This window comes from Siphateles boraxobius, unplaced genomic scaffold, assembly GCF_051911475.1.
Source record: "Siphateles boraxobius isolate OS27281-9 unplaced genomic scaffold, OSU_SipBor_1 12, whole genome shotgun sequence".
Lineage (NCBI taxonomy): Eukaryota > Metazoa > Chordata > Actinopteri > Cypriniformes > Leuciscidae > Siphateles > Siphateles boraxobius.
In genome coordinates this window covers 28,006,925-28,026,202 of record NW_027508722.1, presented here as the reverse complement: position 1 = coordinate 28,026,202, position 19,278 = coordinate 28,006,925, and the positions used below count along the sequence as shown (strand labels likewise).

General features: G+C 35.9%; 1 protein-coding gene across 1 annotated transcript; it reads left to right on the top strand.

Moving 5' to 3' along the window:
- The first annotated feature begins 497 nt into the window (after positions 1-497).
- Positions 498-11,878, top strand: serinc2l (serine incorporator 2, like). Its single transcript, XM_077217483.1, has 10 exons — positions 498-714; positions 3,243-3,404; positions 3,489-3,676; positions 3,794-3,873; positions 4,619-4,756; positions 4,877-5,046; positions 7,435-7,525; positions 7,972-8,122; positions 9,293-9,502; positions 9,847-11,878. Exons 1-10 carry the CDS (start codon positions 676-678, stop codon positions 9,983-9,985), a joined length of 1,368 nt encoding a protein of 455 aa, XP_077073598.1. The 5' UTR covers positions 498-675; the 3' UTR covers positions 9,986-11,878.
- Positions 11,879-19,278: the final 7,400 nt, after the last annotated feature.

Genomic DNA, 19,278 nt, shown 5'->3' with positions numbered 1-19,278 from the left:
CTTTGAACAGATCATTGCCTTTGCTGAGCTCATGTTTCAAAATAAAATTTGTTGAAGTCATCTCAGATAAATCACAGTCTCATTTATAACTCAAGTCACATTAATGTAAATAAGAAATCAATTTATTTTGTATTGCTTTATTATAGGCTGTGTATTTATGGTTATTTATCACCATAGGGTTTGAAAAATACATAATAATAGACTATGTAATTAAATTAGGTAGGAACAAAATTTTAAACTTAACATAAAGATTACTTACTAGTATGCAAATGTAATTAATATGTAAAAGATAATCATAAGTAATATATACATCGTTTACAATAAACATACCACTACATAAAAAATGTAACACTACACTGAAGCATACATTTATATAAAAATAAAACCGAGTTTATGGGAGAACATATAAATGTAGCAATTTACAAAAATCTTCGATGCTTTTATTATTTAAAAAGCTGGAATTATGTATCATCAACCTACTTTAGCACTTAAGATTCACACTTTTAATAAGGTATATTAAAAAGAGGTACTTTTATTTTGAAATATCCCAAGTTGTCAAATGTCAGTTAGAATAGCTAGCTTCAAATACCAGAATCATTTGACCAAATAAGAGAAACACCTCAATGTATTCTGAGTTCTGACGGTTTGGAGTTGTTTATTTTTTTTAAATAAAAAATGGGAGCCTGTATGGCGTTGTGCTCTCTCGCGAGCTGTGTAAGTATTCTGTTTAATTTGCCACGTTTTAGCTAACGTTAACTGACCTGCCTCTTGACCGCATCGCTAAATCGTCATCTGAACAGAAAATACAGACTAATATAACTAAGAAAACGTATTGATCATTTTTTTTTTACGTAAGTTAAGTTAACGGAAAATTTGTAATTTTGGAGAGATTTTGCTGAAAACCACCAACACGGAAGTATGTTCATATTTGCATTGATATCTATTATGACAAGTCTCACATGGCTTCATAACAAATAACGATGTAAGTTTGATTAAATGAAACATTCGGTGAGATCTAACGTTATTCTTGTAGTTTCGATGCGGTTTATTTTATATGATTTGCTCATAGTAGTTCAGGTTATACAGGTTTTCAGAATAACAATTTGAGTTCACCAGTACTAATGTTCAACGCCCATTTTCAAAGAATTGAAACCTACACATTAAGAATTCATTTTTAATTCAATTCAATTCAGTTCAATAGTAAAAAATATTTAAAATGAGGCTCTGATCTGTGTAGCTACCTTTATAGCTGAAAGAAAGGACTTGAAGCTGAAATGTGCTATTAAATAAAAGAGATCTGATAGAATATGTTAGATAAGCTAGTATCTACATGCATAAAGTACATAAAATATTTGTACATATTGAATTTCCAACATTATTGGAACATTATTAGTGGCAATTGGGGGAAAAAAGTAGATGAATTATTACCTATAGATAGACACTAGTGAGATTTATTTTAATAAAACTGACTGAACTGCTTTCATCTGCTGGTTTTAGGATCAGGGTTTTGACTTGAGAGTTCCAAAATACACCACTTTCGTTTCAGAAGTGTTGTAGTTTGAATTTGGCTTTTGCATTTCCATGCCATCCAACATTCTGTTAATGACCCATTTTCAGTAAATGATTATTTCACTGACATTGATTCTACTACTTGTTGGTATAAAACACACTGCATGACAGCCAAATCTATTCTAAGTACAGACAAACAATATTCCCAACACTTTATATTATAGTTAGGATGGGTTACTTGTTAAGTTTGGGAAAAGCGTTGTTTTCATTTGACACTTAATATTTGTGCCAGTAAGACACTTTTTCTGATCTGTCTTCAATACAGTCTTTCAGTTCAGTCTACAGGTAGTTTTTGAGAAATATAGAAATGAGTGGCAATAATGTTTTTTGTAATAATTTTACGGAGTTGGTGTTCAGCCGACCAACACTCTGAGTATGAGTAACAGTCATGTGTTGAATTTCCTTAATTTAACTTTTATACAATATGCATGACTGGAAAGTCTTTAGCAATGATTTTCTGACTGTTTCCTGCCTCAATAGAGTCAACAAATCCTTCCTTCTCTGGTCATTTTTATAAAATTATATATATTCATGAATGTCATGAAAAGATGCTCTAAGTTAGTATCTTTACTTTAAAAGACACAAACATAATCATACAACGTGTACAAGTATACCAGTAAATGTATTCAATACAATAACTATTCACAATCTAGTTTCAGGAATTTGTTCACACTTTGACCTATTATTTGTTAGTTTAAATCAAGAATTTACATGGTTGCACCACCTGATGTATATCAGTTGTGTCACCGCACAACAATAATGACAGGGAATATGCTGAATACTGATATGATTTTTTTTTCTCATATCAATTACATATAAAAAATAAAATGTAAATACCAGTGTTTTAGTCTACAGTCTGTATTGAAGTAAAAGTAGTAAATTGATCAAAAACAGAAAAAATCAGACACCACATTCGTAACAAAGGAGCCGGAATAGGCTACAGTGCAATAGATTAGTTATATATACTATAATCAGTTGTGATTAATGTTAATGTTTTATATTGATACAAAATGTTTGGGGTCAGTAGTTTTATATAGCAAGAATGTATTAAATTGATCAAAATTGACTGAAGATATTTATAATGTTAAATAAATTATTGTTTTTTAATAAATTCTGTTCTTTTGAACGTTCTATTCAGAGAATCCTAAAAGAAATGTGCATCACAGTTTATTCGTGAATATTAAGAAGCACAACTGTTTTCAAAATTTATAATAATAAGAAATGTTTCTTGAGCACCAAATCATCATATTTTAATGATTTCTGAAGGATCATGTGACACTAAGTAATGATGCTGAAAATTCAGCTTTGCCACCACAGGAAGATTATACATTTTAAAAACACATTCAAATAGAAAGCAGTTATTATACATTGTAATAATATTTAAAAATATTACTGTTTTTACTATATATTTTTGATCAAATAAATGCAGCCTTAGTGAGCATAAGAGACTTTCAAAAACGTTTTTAAAAAATCTCACTGACCACAAACCTTGGATTGATCTACAGTACATCTATTTTCTAGTAAGAAATCTTTTTCTGCACACTGTATATTAAAGTTTCAAATGTTTTCCAGATTGTTTGTGATTTCTGGCAAATTGTGGCAATTAATCAATATGCTACCCCATGTTAACTGGGGATATAATTGCTCTTCCTTTTACTCCTTCCATGTTACAGGCCTCATGTTTGTGTGGCTCTGCTCCATGTCTGCTCTGTGGCTGCTGTCCTTCTTCCAACAACTCCACCGTCACCCGGCTGGTCTTCTCTTTCTTCCTCCTGCTGGGGACACTGGTGTCTGTAATCATGATCTTGCCGGGCATGGAGACGCAGCTCCGCAAGGTGGGTCCACCATCAGTGTGCATTTACTTCACGTGTGCTTCCAAAGCATTGTGTTGATTTTCACTGTTCTTAATGTCTCTTCAGATTCCAGGCTTTTGTCAAGGGGGGACCACAATACCAGGGATCGACAACCATGTTAACTGTGACGTGATTCTCGGCTACAAATCAGTCTACCGCATGTGCTTTGCTATGGCGTGCTTCTTTTTCCTTTTTTCTGCAATCATGATTCGTGTAAAAAGCAGCAAAGACCCTCGCGCTGCTTTTCAGAACGGGTGAGTCTGACTTATGCTTTATGACCATTAATTTATTCTGCTTTTGTTTTTTTTTTGTAACATTTATTACATGAATTTAAATTAGCTTGATTTTATCATTAAATACTTTGTCGACAGGTTCTGGTTCTTCAAGTTTCTGATCCTAGTTGGCATCACTGTCGGAGCCTTTTTCATCCCAGATGGCACATTTCATGATGGTACATTTTTGGTTGAACTCATCCTTTAACAGAACATCATTAGACAATTTCCATTTTCATATATTTGCAAAGGGAAATACAATGACAGCATGACAATGATGTTAAGCTCTAAATGCAGCAAAAACATGCTAATGTTATTTTGGGAAGCCAGAAACGCAGGCCTCAATTTCAAGGGATGCAGAAAATGCCTGGTTTTCTGCTGGGAAAAAGTCGATTACTTTTTAATGACTGTTTTGAATGCTCAGAGATGCATGGGAAAAAAATGGGTATTGAAAGTAGAATAGGATGTTATTATTTTTTCATAGCATATTACATTAGCAGGGAGAATGCTTTGTTACTGTCTTGCCAGAATCTTCATGGTGTGGAATTAAAGATGAGGTACATTGTGTTCAGAGATCATGGGTAACTTCCAAAACAAGATCTTGACATTAGTATGCTTCATTGTGAATCTAAGTATGAAAAAATGGGCCCTTCAGGGAAGCATGTTTTATTAATCCTAGTTATAAAAATAGTTTAAAGAGATAAGTCACCCAAAAATGAAAATTCTGTCATCATTTACTCAACACCATGTGAGTAACATATATGACTTTCTATCTTCTGCAGAACACAAGAAAATATTTTGAGAAATATCCCAGTGTTGTTATTGTTGATTTTTTTTGTCCATACGCATGGGTGTGACGCATGTACGCAGTTTCCACAAGCACAACTGTTTCCAGCTGTTTCCTTTTATTCTTTTTTATTACAGTTTGGTTCTACTTTGGTATTGTTGGCTCCTTCATGTTCATCCTGATCCAGCTCATCCTCCTAATTGACTTTGCCCACTCCTGGAATGAGGTGTGGGTTAGGAATGCTGAGGAGGGCAACAACAAATGTTGGTTCTCGGGTACGTAGAGAGCAGATACACAGTAAGACATCCTGTTCATCACAATTGGCTTGCAAAGAGGTGTGTCTCAATCTACTCTTTTCCGAGAAAGAAACATGAGACTATATCCTATGTCTACAGGTCTGTTGTTCTTCACAATCCTGCATTACGCCCTTGCCTTTGCTGCGATTGTGCTGTTTTATCTATACTACACCAAACCTGACAACTGCGCCGAACACAAGTTCTTTATCAGCTTCAACCTTATTCTCTGCGTCATCATATCTGTGGTTTCCATTCTGCCAAAAGTGCAGGTAAAGTATTAAAGCACATGTCAGAGTACTTATCATTCTGTCTCATTTCTTCTCTTCAAAATTCCCTTCAACAAAATGTAAAAACATACAAAAAAACTAATTCCAAGGCACTTCTTTTACAAAAAGTGTGTCAGAAACACACTCTAATGCCATGTTCAGACTACACAATGTCTTTGCCTATTACGATAGTCACTGTGTCAGATTATGCAATATTGACTCTTAAAATTCTTGTGTCATGGACAAGAAACATGTCAGACTACATGTTGCTTCCAAACCAATCATCACTCGCCGTCCTTATCGACGTGCGTGATGTCATAGAGACGGCGGAACTAACGGCCGTCTTCCGTAAACAAGAGTGTAAACAAACTACCAAAGCGGTATGTTATCTTAATGCTAAACGTTGAGTTGCTGAAGTGCCGCTTCGAAGAGCCTCGTTCGCCATTTATCTTTATTCACTCAGTCGTCGTAGACACTCGAAGAAACATCATGAAGGCAGGAGTATTGTTGCCAAAGATCCACAAACCTTTCCTCCCATTGCATGATTCTACCTCGCAGCACCAATACCATCATCTCTCTTTTGTTTCGCCATGTTTAAAAGGAAAGTATACGGAAAAGCTTCGGTGCTCCTATTGGTCAACTTCATGCCAACTTCTTCCAGTATGACACTCTATATGAGATTAAACGATCTGTTCTTGCGTCTCTACGGCCATTGTCGTTTACGAATCACCACAACATCCTACGTCAAACGGATCGTTCCAAAATTTGTTTAATATCGTGTCTGAACCCAGCATAAGGAAGGGTGTATAGTGAAATCAGTGTGTAGTTTTGGGAAATGACTAGCCAAAACAACAAAGGCTTTTTAACATTTTGTACTAAAAGAAGTGCTTTTGGATTTTTTTCCTAATTTTTACATTTGAGACCCAACCAAAGAGTACCTTCTGGGATTATTTTCCTGAGGTCCATTTAGCAAGCAATGTTCTGTGATGTTTCCCCCAAATTTAAAAACATATTGTTTAAAGGCCAAGAAAACATATTAAAGGGGACATAACACACAGTTTCAAGCAACCTCATGTTAATCTTGAGGACCTATAGAGTAGAATTGCATCCTTCATATCTCTGTAGAGTCTTAAGTTTTATCAGATTTATAAAAGACATTTACAGCTCTACCGATTCTTTCCGAAAACAGCCGAGCTCCTGGAGACATGCCGTGGGCGGAGCTAAAAAATCACGCTATACATCATCGCATTATCCCTGGCTGGATAACTTTTGATTCACTATATGTTTGTGTTGTTTACATTATATGCACTTATGCACCGATTGCCAACAAAACACAGACATTTGATGTTACTTACCGCCTGCAATTCTGACTCTTGACCAGGATATTTTAGCACTGGGACCGCTCCATCTTTCAGTTTTAAACGATCTGCAAATCCAGCGTCGAACTAGGCCTTGTTTATAAAACATTTGTCACGAAATGCCGGGAACAAACAAATACACTTGCACAACTCCGTTGCTGCCACGGAAAAACTAACTGCATCCACTGTTCCCCTAATGCTGTACTTTGGGAAGGTTACAGGGGAAGGAACAAGGTTATCTTTCCCTCACAACCAAAAAAAAAACACTTCTTTGGTGGCATTGTTGATTTCGTGGTCTAAAAACGAAATGACAGCGCTGCCTGCGGCTTCCGTAACCCGATCTAAGCACATTGATGGGCGTTGCTCTTGCTCTTGCTCTTGCTCTTGCTCTTGCTCTTGCTCTTGCTCTTGCTCTTGCTCTGGTTGATGTGTGTACGTGCTCTTCCAGGAGAACTGCCCATACAAGGAATTCCACCCATTATGACGTCATACAGGGCCATACTCGGAAAAAAACATTCTGAAATGTATACGAATCCTTTATACGAAGTGTATTTGGCACAGACATTTTTGTTTTTTAACTTTGGCCATGTTTAGCATGAGAATCCAACTCTTAACAGTGTAAACAGGTCAGAATGCATGAAATATCATTAGACATCCCCTTTAAGGCATTAAGACCTTGAATGTGAAGCAAAACTGCTTTAACTAGCTGTTTGAAATATGTAACATTTTGCCTCAGTACACAAATCCTGACATGAATGCTGATTTATAATGTGCATAAGAAAACAGTCTCTCGTTGTACTGAAGGTCATCTACTGTTTGCATTAGCCTCCAGCTTTTGTCTTTTAAATGAAACTTCCTTGTTCCCTTCTTTGCATTCAGACTATCAGTGCTGGCCTGCCACAACAGACAAGCTTTCTTCACTGTGAAAATCTGTAGTTTAGATTCTGTAATTTCATACAAGCTTCACTGGTGTTTACAAAATCTGATGTGTACTTCAATAAATATGTTTCTTTATTTTTGCATGCATTTTCAGGATGCCTCACCTCAGTCTGGTCTGCTTCAGTCCTCTATTATTACCCTGTACACTATGTATCTCACCTGGTCTGCCATGACCAACAATCCTAGTAAGTCACGCAAGAAAATCTCAGAAAATATGTACTAAAAAAAAATACCTGACTTTAGTCCCTCTTCTGATTTTACGAGCTTTCATTATGAACCTACTCAGGTTGATGCTTTTTTTGGTGAGTTTTGTAGTGTCATATTAACCAGATGCTCAACCTTTATAGCCTCCTTGCCGAATAATACCAAATTACCCGTCAGAATCCAGATTATGAATTCAGCCCTCTTTACCTACATTCTGTTATGGTCTAGTATGCATATTATGATCTAGTAAATATACCTATTAGCAATCCAAATAAGCATTGCAAAATGTGATTAGCTGACCACTAGGGTTGTAGTGTTTAATCACAGTGTTTAGTAGTGAAGTATGTGATTAATTGCTGTAATTAAATTATATTATGATTTAGTATGTTCACTTTTAAACCTTTTATTTTTCTAACTCGACCCATAGATCGTGAATGTAACCCTAGTTTGCTCAGCCTGGTGTCCAATATCAGCACAACTGAGGCAATGCCCACAAGCTCCCCTGGGATGGTGCAGTGGTGGGATGCTCAAGGCATTGTGGGATTGGTTATCTTCCTCTTCTGCACCTTTTATGCCAGGTACATCAAGCAAAAAAAATGTGAACATTATTTAGATTTTTGTGTATTTCACTGAGCTCTTCTTTACTATTAGTATTTGTTATTAAAATGCATAAAGACCATCTACATTTCTACATCAGCTTCTGTAGTTAACTGGTGTTTTCCATGCTGATTTATTGTACACTAAAATTTAACATTATAATTAACTGAACCAGAGATGGGTTAGCCAGCTGTTTTGATGATTCACTAATTGCTAATAGTTTAAGAATCTTGAACTGGATGTTCATTGTTGCCAAAACGCGTTGATCAACCTTTTTAATGTTTTAATGAATTAACCCAGCCCAGCGTATTAAAGGCTTTTTAGTTTAATCATGTGACTGCCTCGAAATATTTTTTTTCATGCACCAGAAATGGATTGATTGATCAGTGGTGTCAGATGTTGACGCCTGTTGGCAAGGTTTATAATTAACATTAGCCAAGCAGCAAATGTGAGAACAAATTTGCCTTGGCAAGTAAATAAAAAAAATGTTAGTTAGATGGTAACTTTAACCTTCAACATTTTCAGTGTCATAAATCTGTTATTTGAGTAGTGACTAGAAATGGTGCAGAATCTTAAATATTTTTCAGTTTGTATCAACAATTTAGGTTTTTCAAACACAGATTTCTGTTTATTTTCATTCAGAATTTTGAGTGGGACTAATATATGCACTATTGTTCAAAAGTTTGGGGTTGGTAAATTATTTTATTGTTTTTTAAATAGGTATTATTTTGCCCGTCAATGCTGCATTTATTTGATCAAAAGCTCAGTAAAGTGTTACACCGTATAGGATATTAAAATTTTAAAACATAATCCTTATTTAAAAACAAATTCTGGATTCATTTATGAATAGAAAGTTCAAAAGAACAGCATTTATTTGAAAAATATATATTTTTGTAACCGCTTAAAAGCCTTTGTCACTTTTGATCAATTTAATGCATTCTTGCTAAATAAAATGATTAATTTCTTTCAAAAGTATAATACTATATGGCATAAATGTTTTTTATATGAAAATATTTGTATTTCACCACATCAGAAAAAAAATTCTCTTTTTAAACTCTCCCCCCAATCTAGCTTATCATCAAATAAATATTAATGTGAGGGAAGTGACGATCATTATCATGCTATTGTCCATGTGTATGTTCTCTTTTCAGCATTCGTTCATCCAGTAACGCTCAGGTGAACAGGCTGATGCAGACAGAAGAGGGAAAGGGCTCTGTGGGAGGAGAGGAGATGGGTGAAGATGGTCTGCGGCGTGTTGTGGATAATGAAGAGGAAGGTGTCACATACAACTACTCCTTTTTCCACTTCCACCTCTTTCTGGCCTCTCTCTACATCATGATGACTCTCACTAACTGGTATAAGTAAGTGTTCGTTCTTTAATTTTTTGATTCTGGAGTATGGTGGCAAACAATTTGAGTTCATCTTTTTTATACACACATATATATAAAGATAAAGTGTAATAAAAAAAAAAGTCCTATTATAGTTTACGGTATAGTTCACCTAAAAATGGAAATTGTCAATATTTACTCATAATGTCATCCTATACCTTTGGTCTTTGGTGGAACACAAAAGGAGAAACTTTGAAAAATGTACCAGTCATTATTTCATGCATTTATAATGAATGGAACAGAACTGCATCATAAATTGGCTCAGGTCTAAATCCTTGTTTGTTTGTTTTTTTCCTTTCCCTTACATCCATCTTTAGACCTGAAATAACCACTCAGGTCATGCAGAGCACTATGCCTGCAGTGTGGGTGAAGATCTGCTCCAGCTGGCTGAGTCTGGGGCTCTACCTGTGGACGCTTGTGGCTCCTCTCATATTCTCCAATCGAGACTTCAACTGAGCTTGAGTGGGTGAGACTCCCTCACCCATTCAAACTGTCTGTGTTTGTGTTGTGTTCAAAATATTACAATCCCCCAAAAAACGTTAAATAGCATGATTGAAAGCAATTCAAATCTGAAACAGACCATTCGTGACTAGTATCATAAGGCTAATAGGTACTTACAAGTTTATGAAATTGCATGGACAAAAACAAAGTTATATGATTCCGTGACGTATTTATAAAAATAAAAAAAGGTACAAAAATGACACTTCAGTAACTTGACACACGACACGTGAGGATTAAAAAGAAAAGTTGCCATCATTAGATTTACTATCTGACTGGGTGCTTCTCAGTACTTTCAGTGAGGCTTGACACCTGATGCACACCAGTTTTTGTCCCCACACATGATGGATACATGAAGAAAATGGGTTATATAAACTTTTTTGCTTCTACTGTGTTGTCGATACCCTCAATCATTCACTTCTCATGGTCCTTAAGGGTTATTTCGCAGACAATAAAAACACAATATTGCTATAAGTGTGTTTTATAAAGTCAAAATTGCTAAAGTTTATTTTGTATTGCATTAAGGAAACAGCACTACTCGACGATTTAACAGGTGTGTGCTACTCAAATCTGACGCCACACATTTCCAGTGCAACAAATAAACTCAATAACTATACTAGAAACGTAGTGGTCAGCCACAAATACTAATATGCATAATACTGCTGCTAGAAACCTACTCTACCTGAAGAGGAAACCTTTTTTACAGTGATAGCATTTCAACATCAGGGTCTTCTTCAATGCATTGTACAATAGACATTCTATAATATACAATTTCACTCTGATTTAGCACGTTTTTTTCTCAACTGGGAGAGAGGACCGTGGAGAACCCACGTGCACTGGAGGGCTTGAACAGGGGATTGTTTTCACTCCAGGTCCTCTGTAGAGCCCCTAAAACGTGTGCATCCAGGAGATAAGCCCAATCTGACACACCCTTCCCCAGTACAGCTCACTACACCATACTCTACCGTGAGGTCACACACATTGGCCAGGGTCTCCAGCACTTCCATGAACTACAGGCTGTCCTGTATTATATATCACTGATCCAAATTAATATAATATGGTGCTGCCATCCCATCAGACCCTCATGTTAGCATATCTAGCTTGTCGTTTGGCAGAATGCTTAAGTAAAATGTACTTTAGTGTGGCAATAGGTCATTTAGTGTGGGAAAAAAAATTAATAGCACTTGCATATAAATGAACAGTTCAGGGCTGGTTAATATGTTAATAATTTATGTATTTAATGGGTAGATGTTGTTCCCGAAAATTGATTTGTTAAGCTTTCCGCCTGTGACTACACTGAAATACTTATTTTTGTTATTAATTTTTCTTGTAAGCACATGCTGGAGTTAAATTACATAAGATTTTTTGGACAAAAATGTTTTAAAATTGACGAAAACCATATATTTAGTTATTTTTGTTATGAAAGCAAAATATGAAATTTCATAACTAAGTATTGTAGGTGTGTCTGCCTCAAGTCATTCGGTATTGCTCGTGCTATGCTTCTGACATTGGAAGAAACTGATTGTGAAGTATGTACTGTGTATATATAGTATAGTTTACCTTTTTCCAAAGTAACAGTTTTACACAAGCATGATGGTTCATCTGTTGTCTATTATTAGGAGCAACATACAAGATTAGTAATCCTTCATGTGCCTTCAGCGATTACCCGTCTTATCAAAAGCAAACAGGTTTATTTCAGACCTGTGGAGAAGTGCCTTTGCTGTTTTATAACATTTCATTTTCAAACAATATTGGCCTTTCAGTTGTTTTTGTGAATGTACTATTTCAGTGATCTGGCGTTGTTTGATTAGTGTGTATGCTGTATATATTTCAATAAACTCATATAATGGGTTGGTTTGCCAGAGTCGAATCTTTTAACTGTATCGATCTGATCTAAATCTAAATATGTTTTCCCTACAGGCCCCACCACATAAGTGTATATTATTATTATTATTATTATTATTATTATTATTATTATTATTATTATAATTAAGGTATTTGCTAGAAATATACATTTGCTAGATGGCCTTTTCACTAGATGTAAAATAAGTCTCTGATGTCCCCAAAGTGTGTATGTGAAGTTTTAGCTCAAAATACCCTATACTATAAAATTGCCACTTTTTGAGGGAAAGCAAAAACGTGCCGTTTTTGTGTCTGTCCCTTTAAATGCAAATGAGCTGCTGCTCCCTGCACAGAGGACGGAGCTACAACAGCTTGTGTCCTTGCACATCACACAGAAATGCACTGACAATTTCAAAAACTTTTAGCCTTTTATGTTCAAAGCGGAGTCAGACAAAGATGCAGAGACTCTAGAAGAAGTGACGACATGTAGAATGCAACAGGACGTTTTTGAATGGTTAATTGATGTATTTAGGTATATTTATCTTCTAGTCATTGATTACCATATTCTGTCATGATAATCTATAAATCGCGTTCCCTGGGGAGGGGTTTATGTAAATTTGAGGGTTAGTGATGTCACTAATCCGGGAGGAATGTTGTGTAGTCCCTAAAAGCAATTTCTTTTTAAGAAAATATCTCCCTTTGCTTTGAACTTCTAGCATGGTAACTTTGCAGATGTTGTTTATGCTCAAACAATAACATTACACACTAACTAAAGTTAGAAAAGGGAAATCATAATCAACCACCCCTTCCATTTAAACATCAAAACATTGCTGACCATTTAAATCAAGTCTCATAGAACATAATGAGAAGATTGTATTTTTATTTGCTGTCTGCCCACCAGGTGGAACTGATGTGCTGCTGATTTTATCTCTATATCATGGAAAACATGCATTTCTCAATACTGATGGCCATCACTCTTCAAACATTGTGCCCTTTAATTACTCGATTCTACAGTTATGCAATTTCATGTCAGCAGTTTTTCATAGTTTTCAAATGACACATTGTTGGAGGTAAAAACAATAATTAAATCAGTATCTGAATCTTGTAAGTGCTGGTTTTCCTCTTTCTCCATCCATGTGTATGCTTTTTTCGTTTAGCCAATTTAGTCTCAGTGCCCCAAACTCGCCTCACTGACCACAAAACCCTCTTCCAGTTACAAGCAATTATTATGCTCACAATTGTTTAGCATTTGGCAGCATTAGCAGCAAAAAAAGTTAAATTACTATTGCCAAAGATAACTATGAAAAATACGCCTAAAAATCTGTTTCAAAAGCAGCGATACCAAAAGGGAATGTGTTTCGTAAATTCCTCTCAGTGCTGGAGATGTTATGAGTGGCTTGTGGATAAGGAAGGTATTGAATGTTAAGTGCTTTTGGGCCCTGAAAATCAGGCCCCTCTTCTCAAATGTGTGGTTTATCAGTTGGCAGCGTGACTAAGCATAGATAATGCCTGCTTATGCAATAGTGTTTTGCTAATAGTGTTAGTATGTTTCTGCACACTTGTGTAACACTAGCGCAGCAGAAAGACGGCTGAGGTCTGTATCTGTAGGTCAGGGTTCCATGACTCTCTGTGGTTTTCCTTTAGAACCAGGTGGGTGTGTTACAAACCCATGAGTCGACGTCAAGAGCTCAGTAGCACTTTATTTCCCTCTGTGGGCAGGCTATGGGGTATTTCATGTGGTTTTATGAGAGCACTGAAGTTTAAACATTGAATGGCATATACTCTGAAATATTTATGAATGTTTCCAATTGATATTTAATACAATTTCTATGATTTGCCTTGCTCTTATTCCAAGGACTAGTACACTAGCTAATGGTATGTAAGATTTTCTGACATTAGCCGTTCTTAACGAGAGGAAAATAAGTGCATACTATATGGCTATAACCTGCAATTGGAGCAGAATTGACTATTTACTTTCTTAATATATGTTCTTTGCATTTGTTATTTCAAAGAAAAAACGTAATTTCAAATAAAAAAGCAACTTACTGAACTACTGTACTTTACTTTTCTGCTATGAAAGTTGCAGGAAGAGAAAATTATGTTAAAGCCAGAAAGTCTACGTCCATATAGGTTTTCAACCAGGGGTCCATGATGGTACTGAATGGACTGCAAACTTGCATTTGGGTCTCAAATCTTGTGTGATACACTGATATACCCACCTTTTATAATCAAATCAGTTCCAGGTGGATAAAATCAAGCGTCACACAGTTATATTTATTATTAATTATTTATTTTAAAAAACAATTTCAGAAATAGACTACCATTGAAAAGTTTAGGGTCAGTAAGAATTTTTATTTACAGAAATTTGACAATTTTTACATTTTGTTTGAAATAAATAAATACTTTTATTCAGCATTAATTTGGTCAAAAGTGAATGTAAAGACATTATCATTGTTACTAAACAAAATCTATTTCAAATAAATGCTGTTCTTTTAATCTTTCTACTCAATTATCCTGGTATCCACACAAATAATAAGCAGCACAACTGTTACCATTGTCAGCTGTTGTCATTTAAAATATATATTGAAAGTTTGAAATTGGAATAATATTTAACATTATTACTGTTTGTATTGTATTTTTGTAGTCCTGTTCCCCAAGTACATACTATACTAATTACAATAACTGGGTAATAACTAGTGGGTCCTAACTCTGAACCTACCCCTAAACCTAACCCATGTAGTTATTACCCACTACTTTCTTAGGTAAGTACACTGTAACTACACTCAAATGCATAATAAACTTTTTTTAAAACATTAAAGTGCCCCTATTATGCTATTTTAAAGTTTCCTAATGTTGTTTTGGAGTCTAATACAACATCCATCCAAGGTCAAAAAACTGTTTCTTTTTCTCACAATATACAGAACACTTCCACATCACCACATTTTCAATGATTCTCAAATGACTCGTCAGATTAATCAATCCCTCTAAATCCCTCTTTTCCAAGAGCCTGCTCTGCTCTGATTGGCCAGACAGCTCAGTCTGTTGTGATTGGTTTACCACGTACAGCGCGCGTGTCGACAACAAAAACGGCCATTGCCATAACAACGTCAGCTCTGCTTGTCCCAAGGCTTCCTACACCGTAAACTAAACACAGTAACAAACAATGCCGTCGATTTTACCATATCAATCCGAGCGCGAGTACGATGATGAAACATTGGATGAACTAGTTCTTCAACCCGAACCTCCATCGCAAGGACGACTCGAGCTGGACATTCCTCAGTGAAACGCTACTCAGTTTGAGGTACATTATGAGATGTTGCAACTGTAATTTCTCACCATCAGCATTAACAAGTGCATGTCCATTAACAAACCGATTATTTTACTTGTACTTATTTATTTACTGAGTATTTTTCTAATTTATTGCGGTGAACATGTGGAAACTGTATCAATAACAGTGCATACATTAGCCGAGCTCTAGAGTGAATGACTGATGTAACATAAACGTTGGTAAACAAATCTTGCTCCATGCTTTATCTTTCCTCAAAGTAGTGAGGACGACAGGCAGTCTACATTAATATACACAGTTTTATGTAATAGTGGCCCACAACTGATTAGCAGAAGTATTTCAGTAAGACAGTAATAATGTGAGTTAACCAGTTAGCAGGAGACCAACACAACTCAAAACTAAGTATTTTGACACCATCTTTCAAGAGTAATCGGTTTGCGAATCCTACATTGAACTCCAAGATTTGTGAACCAGTCGTCAGTGAAATAAAGGGAACACAGCAAAAGTTTAGGATTATACTGCTGTGGTATCGTGGTAAAAACTAATTTTAACCACTGATTCTTCACATGCTCGTCCTTGGGCATTGAAAAAAAAACTGGCTTTACCTTCACATTGTAGGGCACAGCATCTTCTCGACATGATGCTGTTCAGTATCCATAGGAATCAGCTGCAGTGTTTGAGGTTGAAGTTTTTCCTGGTGTCTGCGCGCACAATAATGCTAATGTTTCTTCTCGACGTCACAACGAAACGGCTTATGACTCGTTTGAAAAATTATTCATTTCATTGACTCAGAGTCAAGTCTTACTTTTGAAAGACAATAACTTTATATATGGTGCACTTTCAGATTTAAAACCTTTGCAGGATGTTTTCATTCACTTAGAGCTATGTTACTACCACTACATGAAAGGTAATTTTCAAAAATCCATAATAGAGGCACTTTAAAAAAATCTTACTGACCTCAAACTTATGACCGGTCAGATTACCAAAGTCAAATGGGTTGTGGGTCTATTTTCATTAGACTTTAAATTAACTACAGAGAGATAGAGGATTGAAATGGCTATATTTTACCAACGCTAGCAGCCAATGAGGAGAGACGATAATGACTCTGAGTAATAAAGACAGAGAGCTAATGTGTGTTTGCAGAGATAAAGCTTCCTAATTAGCGATTAGATATTGACTGAACATGCTGTATGTTACTCTTGATCCACATAGCTGCTGTGAAGAACTGTCTCTCTCAGTTTGGCTACCGGAATGTACAGTTGATTTTGGCTGCTGTAGTGGAGTATAACATTTCACATTGTCTTTGTCCTCATTTTTAATCAGGTCTGTCTCATAGCTGCTGCCAGAAACCTTTGGTTTCTTCTTGTTAGAGTCCAGCATTTTGGGACTCTGCCTAGTATGAATCAGAGGTTCTAAGAACAATGAACTTGGTGCCAACTCAAAACCGAATGAAAACATGTTTGGAGAAAAATAAATGTGTCAGGGAGGGTATGTGTGCCTCTCCATACTTTTCAAATGTGGCTTTGCAGCTGTCTTTCTCAATGCCAGACTAAAGCAAACATATTATTAGATGAAATCAGATTAAGCATGAAGCATTCTTCAATGTTTTAATGATTTTACTACGAAAATGATGAATATTTTCATCACTTTAAGGTCACAATAATGCCCTAAAATGAAATTCTGCAGGGGAAAAAACTGCTTAAGCTGTTTTGCTGGTCATGGTTATTAAAGCCTCTCAACTCGGAAAAAATATCTCACAACATTACAGTTTTTATTATATTTTTGATTAAAAAAAATTCAGCCTTAGTGAGCAATTATGTTAATCAAGTGGTATACTGTATTTAATGATTTTAGTGGTTTTTAGTTTGGGACACCAGTGTAAACTAGCTAAGACCAGCAAACCATGCCGTTTATTCACCAGGGAGATTGAGTTTTGAGTCTGTATAATGTAGTGTTCCTCCCTGAAGTCTACAGTAATGTGTGTTCACTGTATCATTTCCCAACCCACTCTTCATCTAAAGGCTTGTTTTGTTCTCTCGGAGTTGCACACACACTATCTCATTGCTATATGAGAAACAAACTTTGGAAGAAGCATAAAAGAAAAATAACTCTCCTCATCAATTCATATAAACTACTTACTCCGGTCTGGAAACTCTCGCTCTCAGGCAGGCTCGCCTAACAATGAACAAGAGAGAGAGACACATCAACAAAATTATCTCACTCCCTCAGCACCAACACACACACACACACACACACACACACACACACACACACACACACACACACACACACACACACACACACACACACACACACACACACACACACACACACACACACACACACACACACACACACACACACACTCACACTCACTCACTGACTCAGCAGTGCTGCAGGATGTTCTGTCTCTGCTTTGACCCTCTCTGCTCCTGAATTCCCAGAGCCAGACTGGTAAGTGTATCTCCAGGGACCCCTTTTACCCGATATGAAATCACAATGCTGATACTCAACCTACTGTCAATGGGATGTGATGTCCAGATGTGCATTTCAAGAACAACAGTTGTGCTGAAGAAATTCTGCATCAGTTACTCAATGTCTGCATCATTAAAATTGTATATTTCAAATTTTCAGGGAACGAAAAAAAAAATCTATATATCCATCCATCCATCTAAAATTGTACCTTTCAGGACCATTTTTAACAACTAAATAGCTATCTATCCATATCCATGTACTGTAAACATATTTACACACCTAGTAAACTCATTAGTCAGTTTACAATATATATATCAGCCAGATGCCCTTTTGTTGTCTTAAGTGTGTGGTTTACACCAGGATAAGCTGCAGTTTGGCCAATTTGCTTTGCGAGACTACTATGTTCCTAACATGCTCCTGAAATGATGCCGCACAAGCCCTAAAGAAGTTTGAAAAAACAGTCATTTTTAGTTCATGGGAGTTCCTGTTTTATGTGACCATTTGAGAGTCTGCAAAACCAGCTGTAACTGGATTTTAGAACAAAATCTTTTTGAGAGAAAAATCATATTGAGAGCAACTGTACTCGATTTGCAGGCGCTGCTCTTATAGTGAAATGACTTAAAGCAGCTGTCAGAGGTGTAATTGCATTTTAAGTGTAAAACCCTAGCACATTGAATTACATTGCAGTATGGAGCAAAGCTAATTGAGTTTTGGTCCTGCTGGCACATGTGTGCTGGAAACATTTACCCAACATTACCACCCCATTAGACTCCACAAGGCCCAGAGTCTGGCAACAGAGTGGCAGAGGGTTGTGATGCCTTACTGCCCGGTTGGGTTTATCTGCTCTGAAGCCCAGGGGCAAGAAACCACTTTTAGCTTTTGCTGCTCAATGCAAAAATACTACACTAATTATCCACATGGGCATGAGACGAGAGGAAATTTATGAGGGAATAAAAAGGTCATAGATGAAAAAAACAGAAAATCCTTGTAGTTCCTCACCGTCAGGCACAGACAGAATCTGCACCCAAAGAAAATGACACACATTTCTTTCACTAAACATTCCCCACTTGCATGTGTTTATTCAATATTTTGACTATATGGCTATAAGATACTTATCACCTCCATATAACTCATTTTACCATGTTCAATCCTTTCTGAAGATCTTCCTCCACATTCAGATTTCATCTGAGATTTAATCTCTGTCCACCATTATGGAATGGATTTGAAAACATGAGCTCCATGTAATGGGGGAAGGATCAGATGTACATGGTAGTGGAAGTAACCGAAAAATCCGATATTACAAGGATTATGGTGTACATGCCAACAAAGTGAGATATATTTCAACCTATTGATTTTACTCTGAGCTATTATATTGCATGCGTATCAAGATCAAATGTTTACATATACAGTATGACAGCATCCCATATTCCTTACAAAAATGACTCTGGAAATACCATGCTGGTATAAACGTTATTATTGTTAACTAAATAAAATAATTTTCATATTGTTAACTAAATAAAATAATTTTCATGAACTGAAATTAAGCTCAAATAAAATTAAAATAAATGGAATATTTCAACTTGAAAAAGTACTAAAATTACAAAAACTAAAACTGAAATTTTACTAAAACTGAAATAAAATGTAAAGA

Coding starts and splice junctions, on each gene's coding strand:
- serinc2l (XM_077217483.1), top strand. CDS start 676: ATGGGAGCCTGTATGGCGTTGTGCTCTCTCGCGAGCTGT. Junction 715..3,242: donor TGTGCTCTCTCGCGAGCTGT/GTAAGTATTCTG, acceptor TCCATGTTACAG/GCCTCATGTTTGTGTGGCTC. Junction 4,757..4,876: donor CAACAAATGTTGGTTCTCGG/GTACGTAGAGAG, acceptor CTATGTCTACAG/GTCTGTTGTTCTTCACAATC.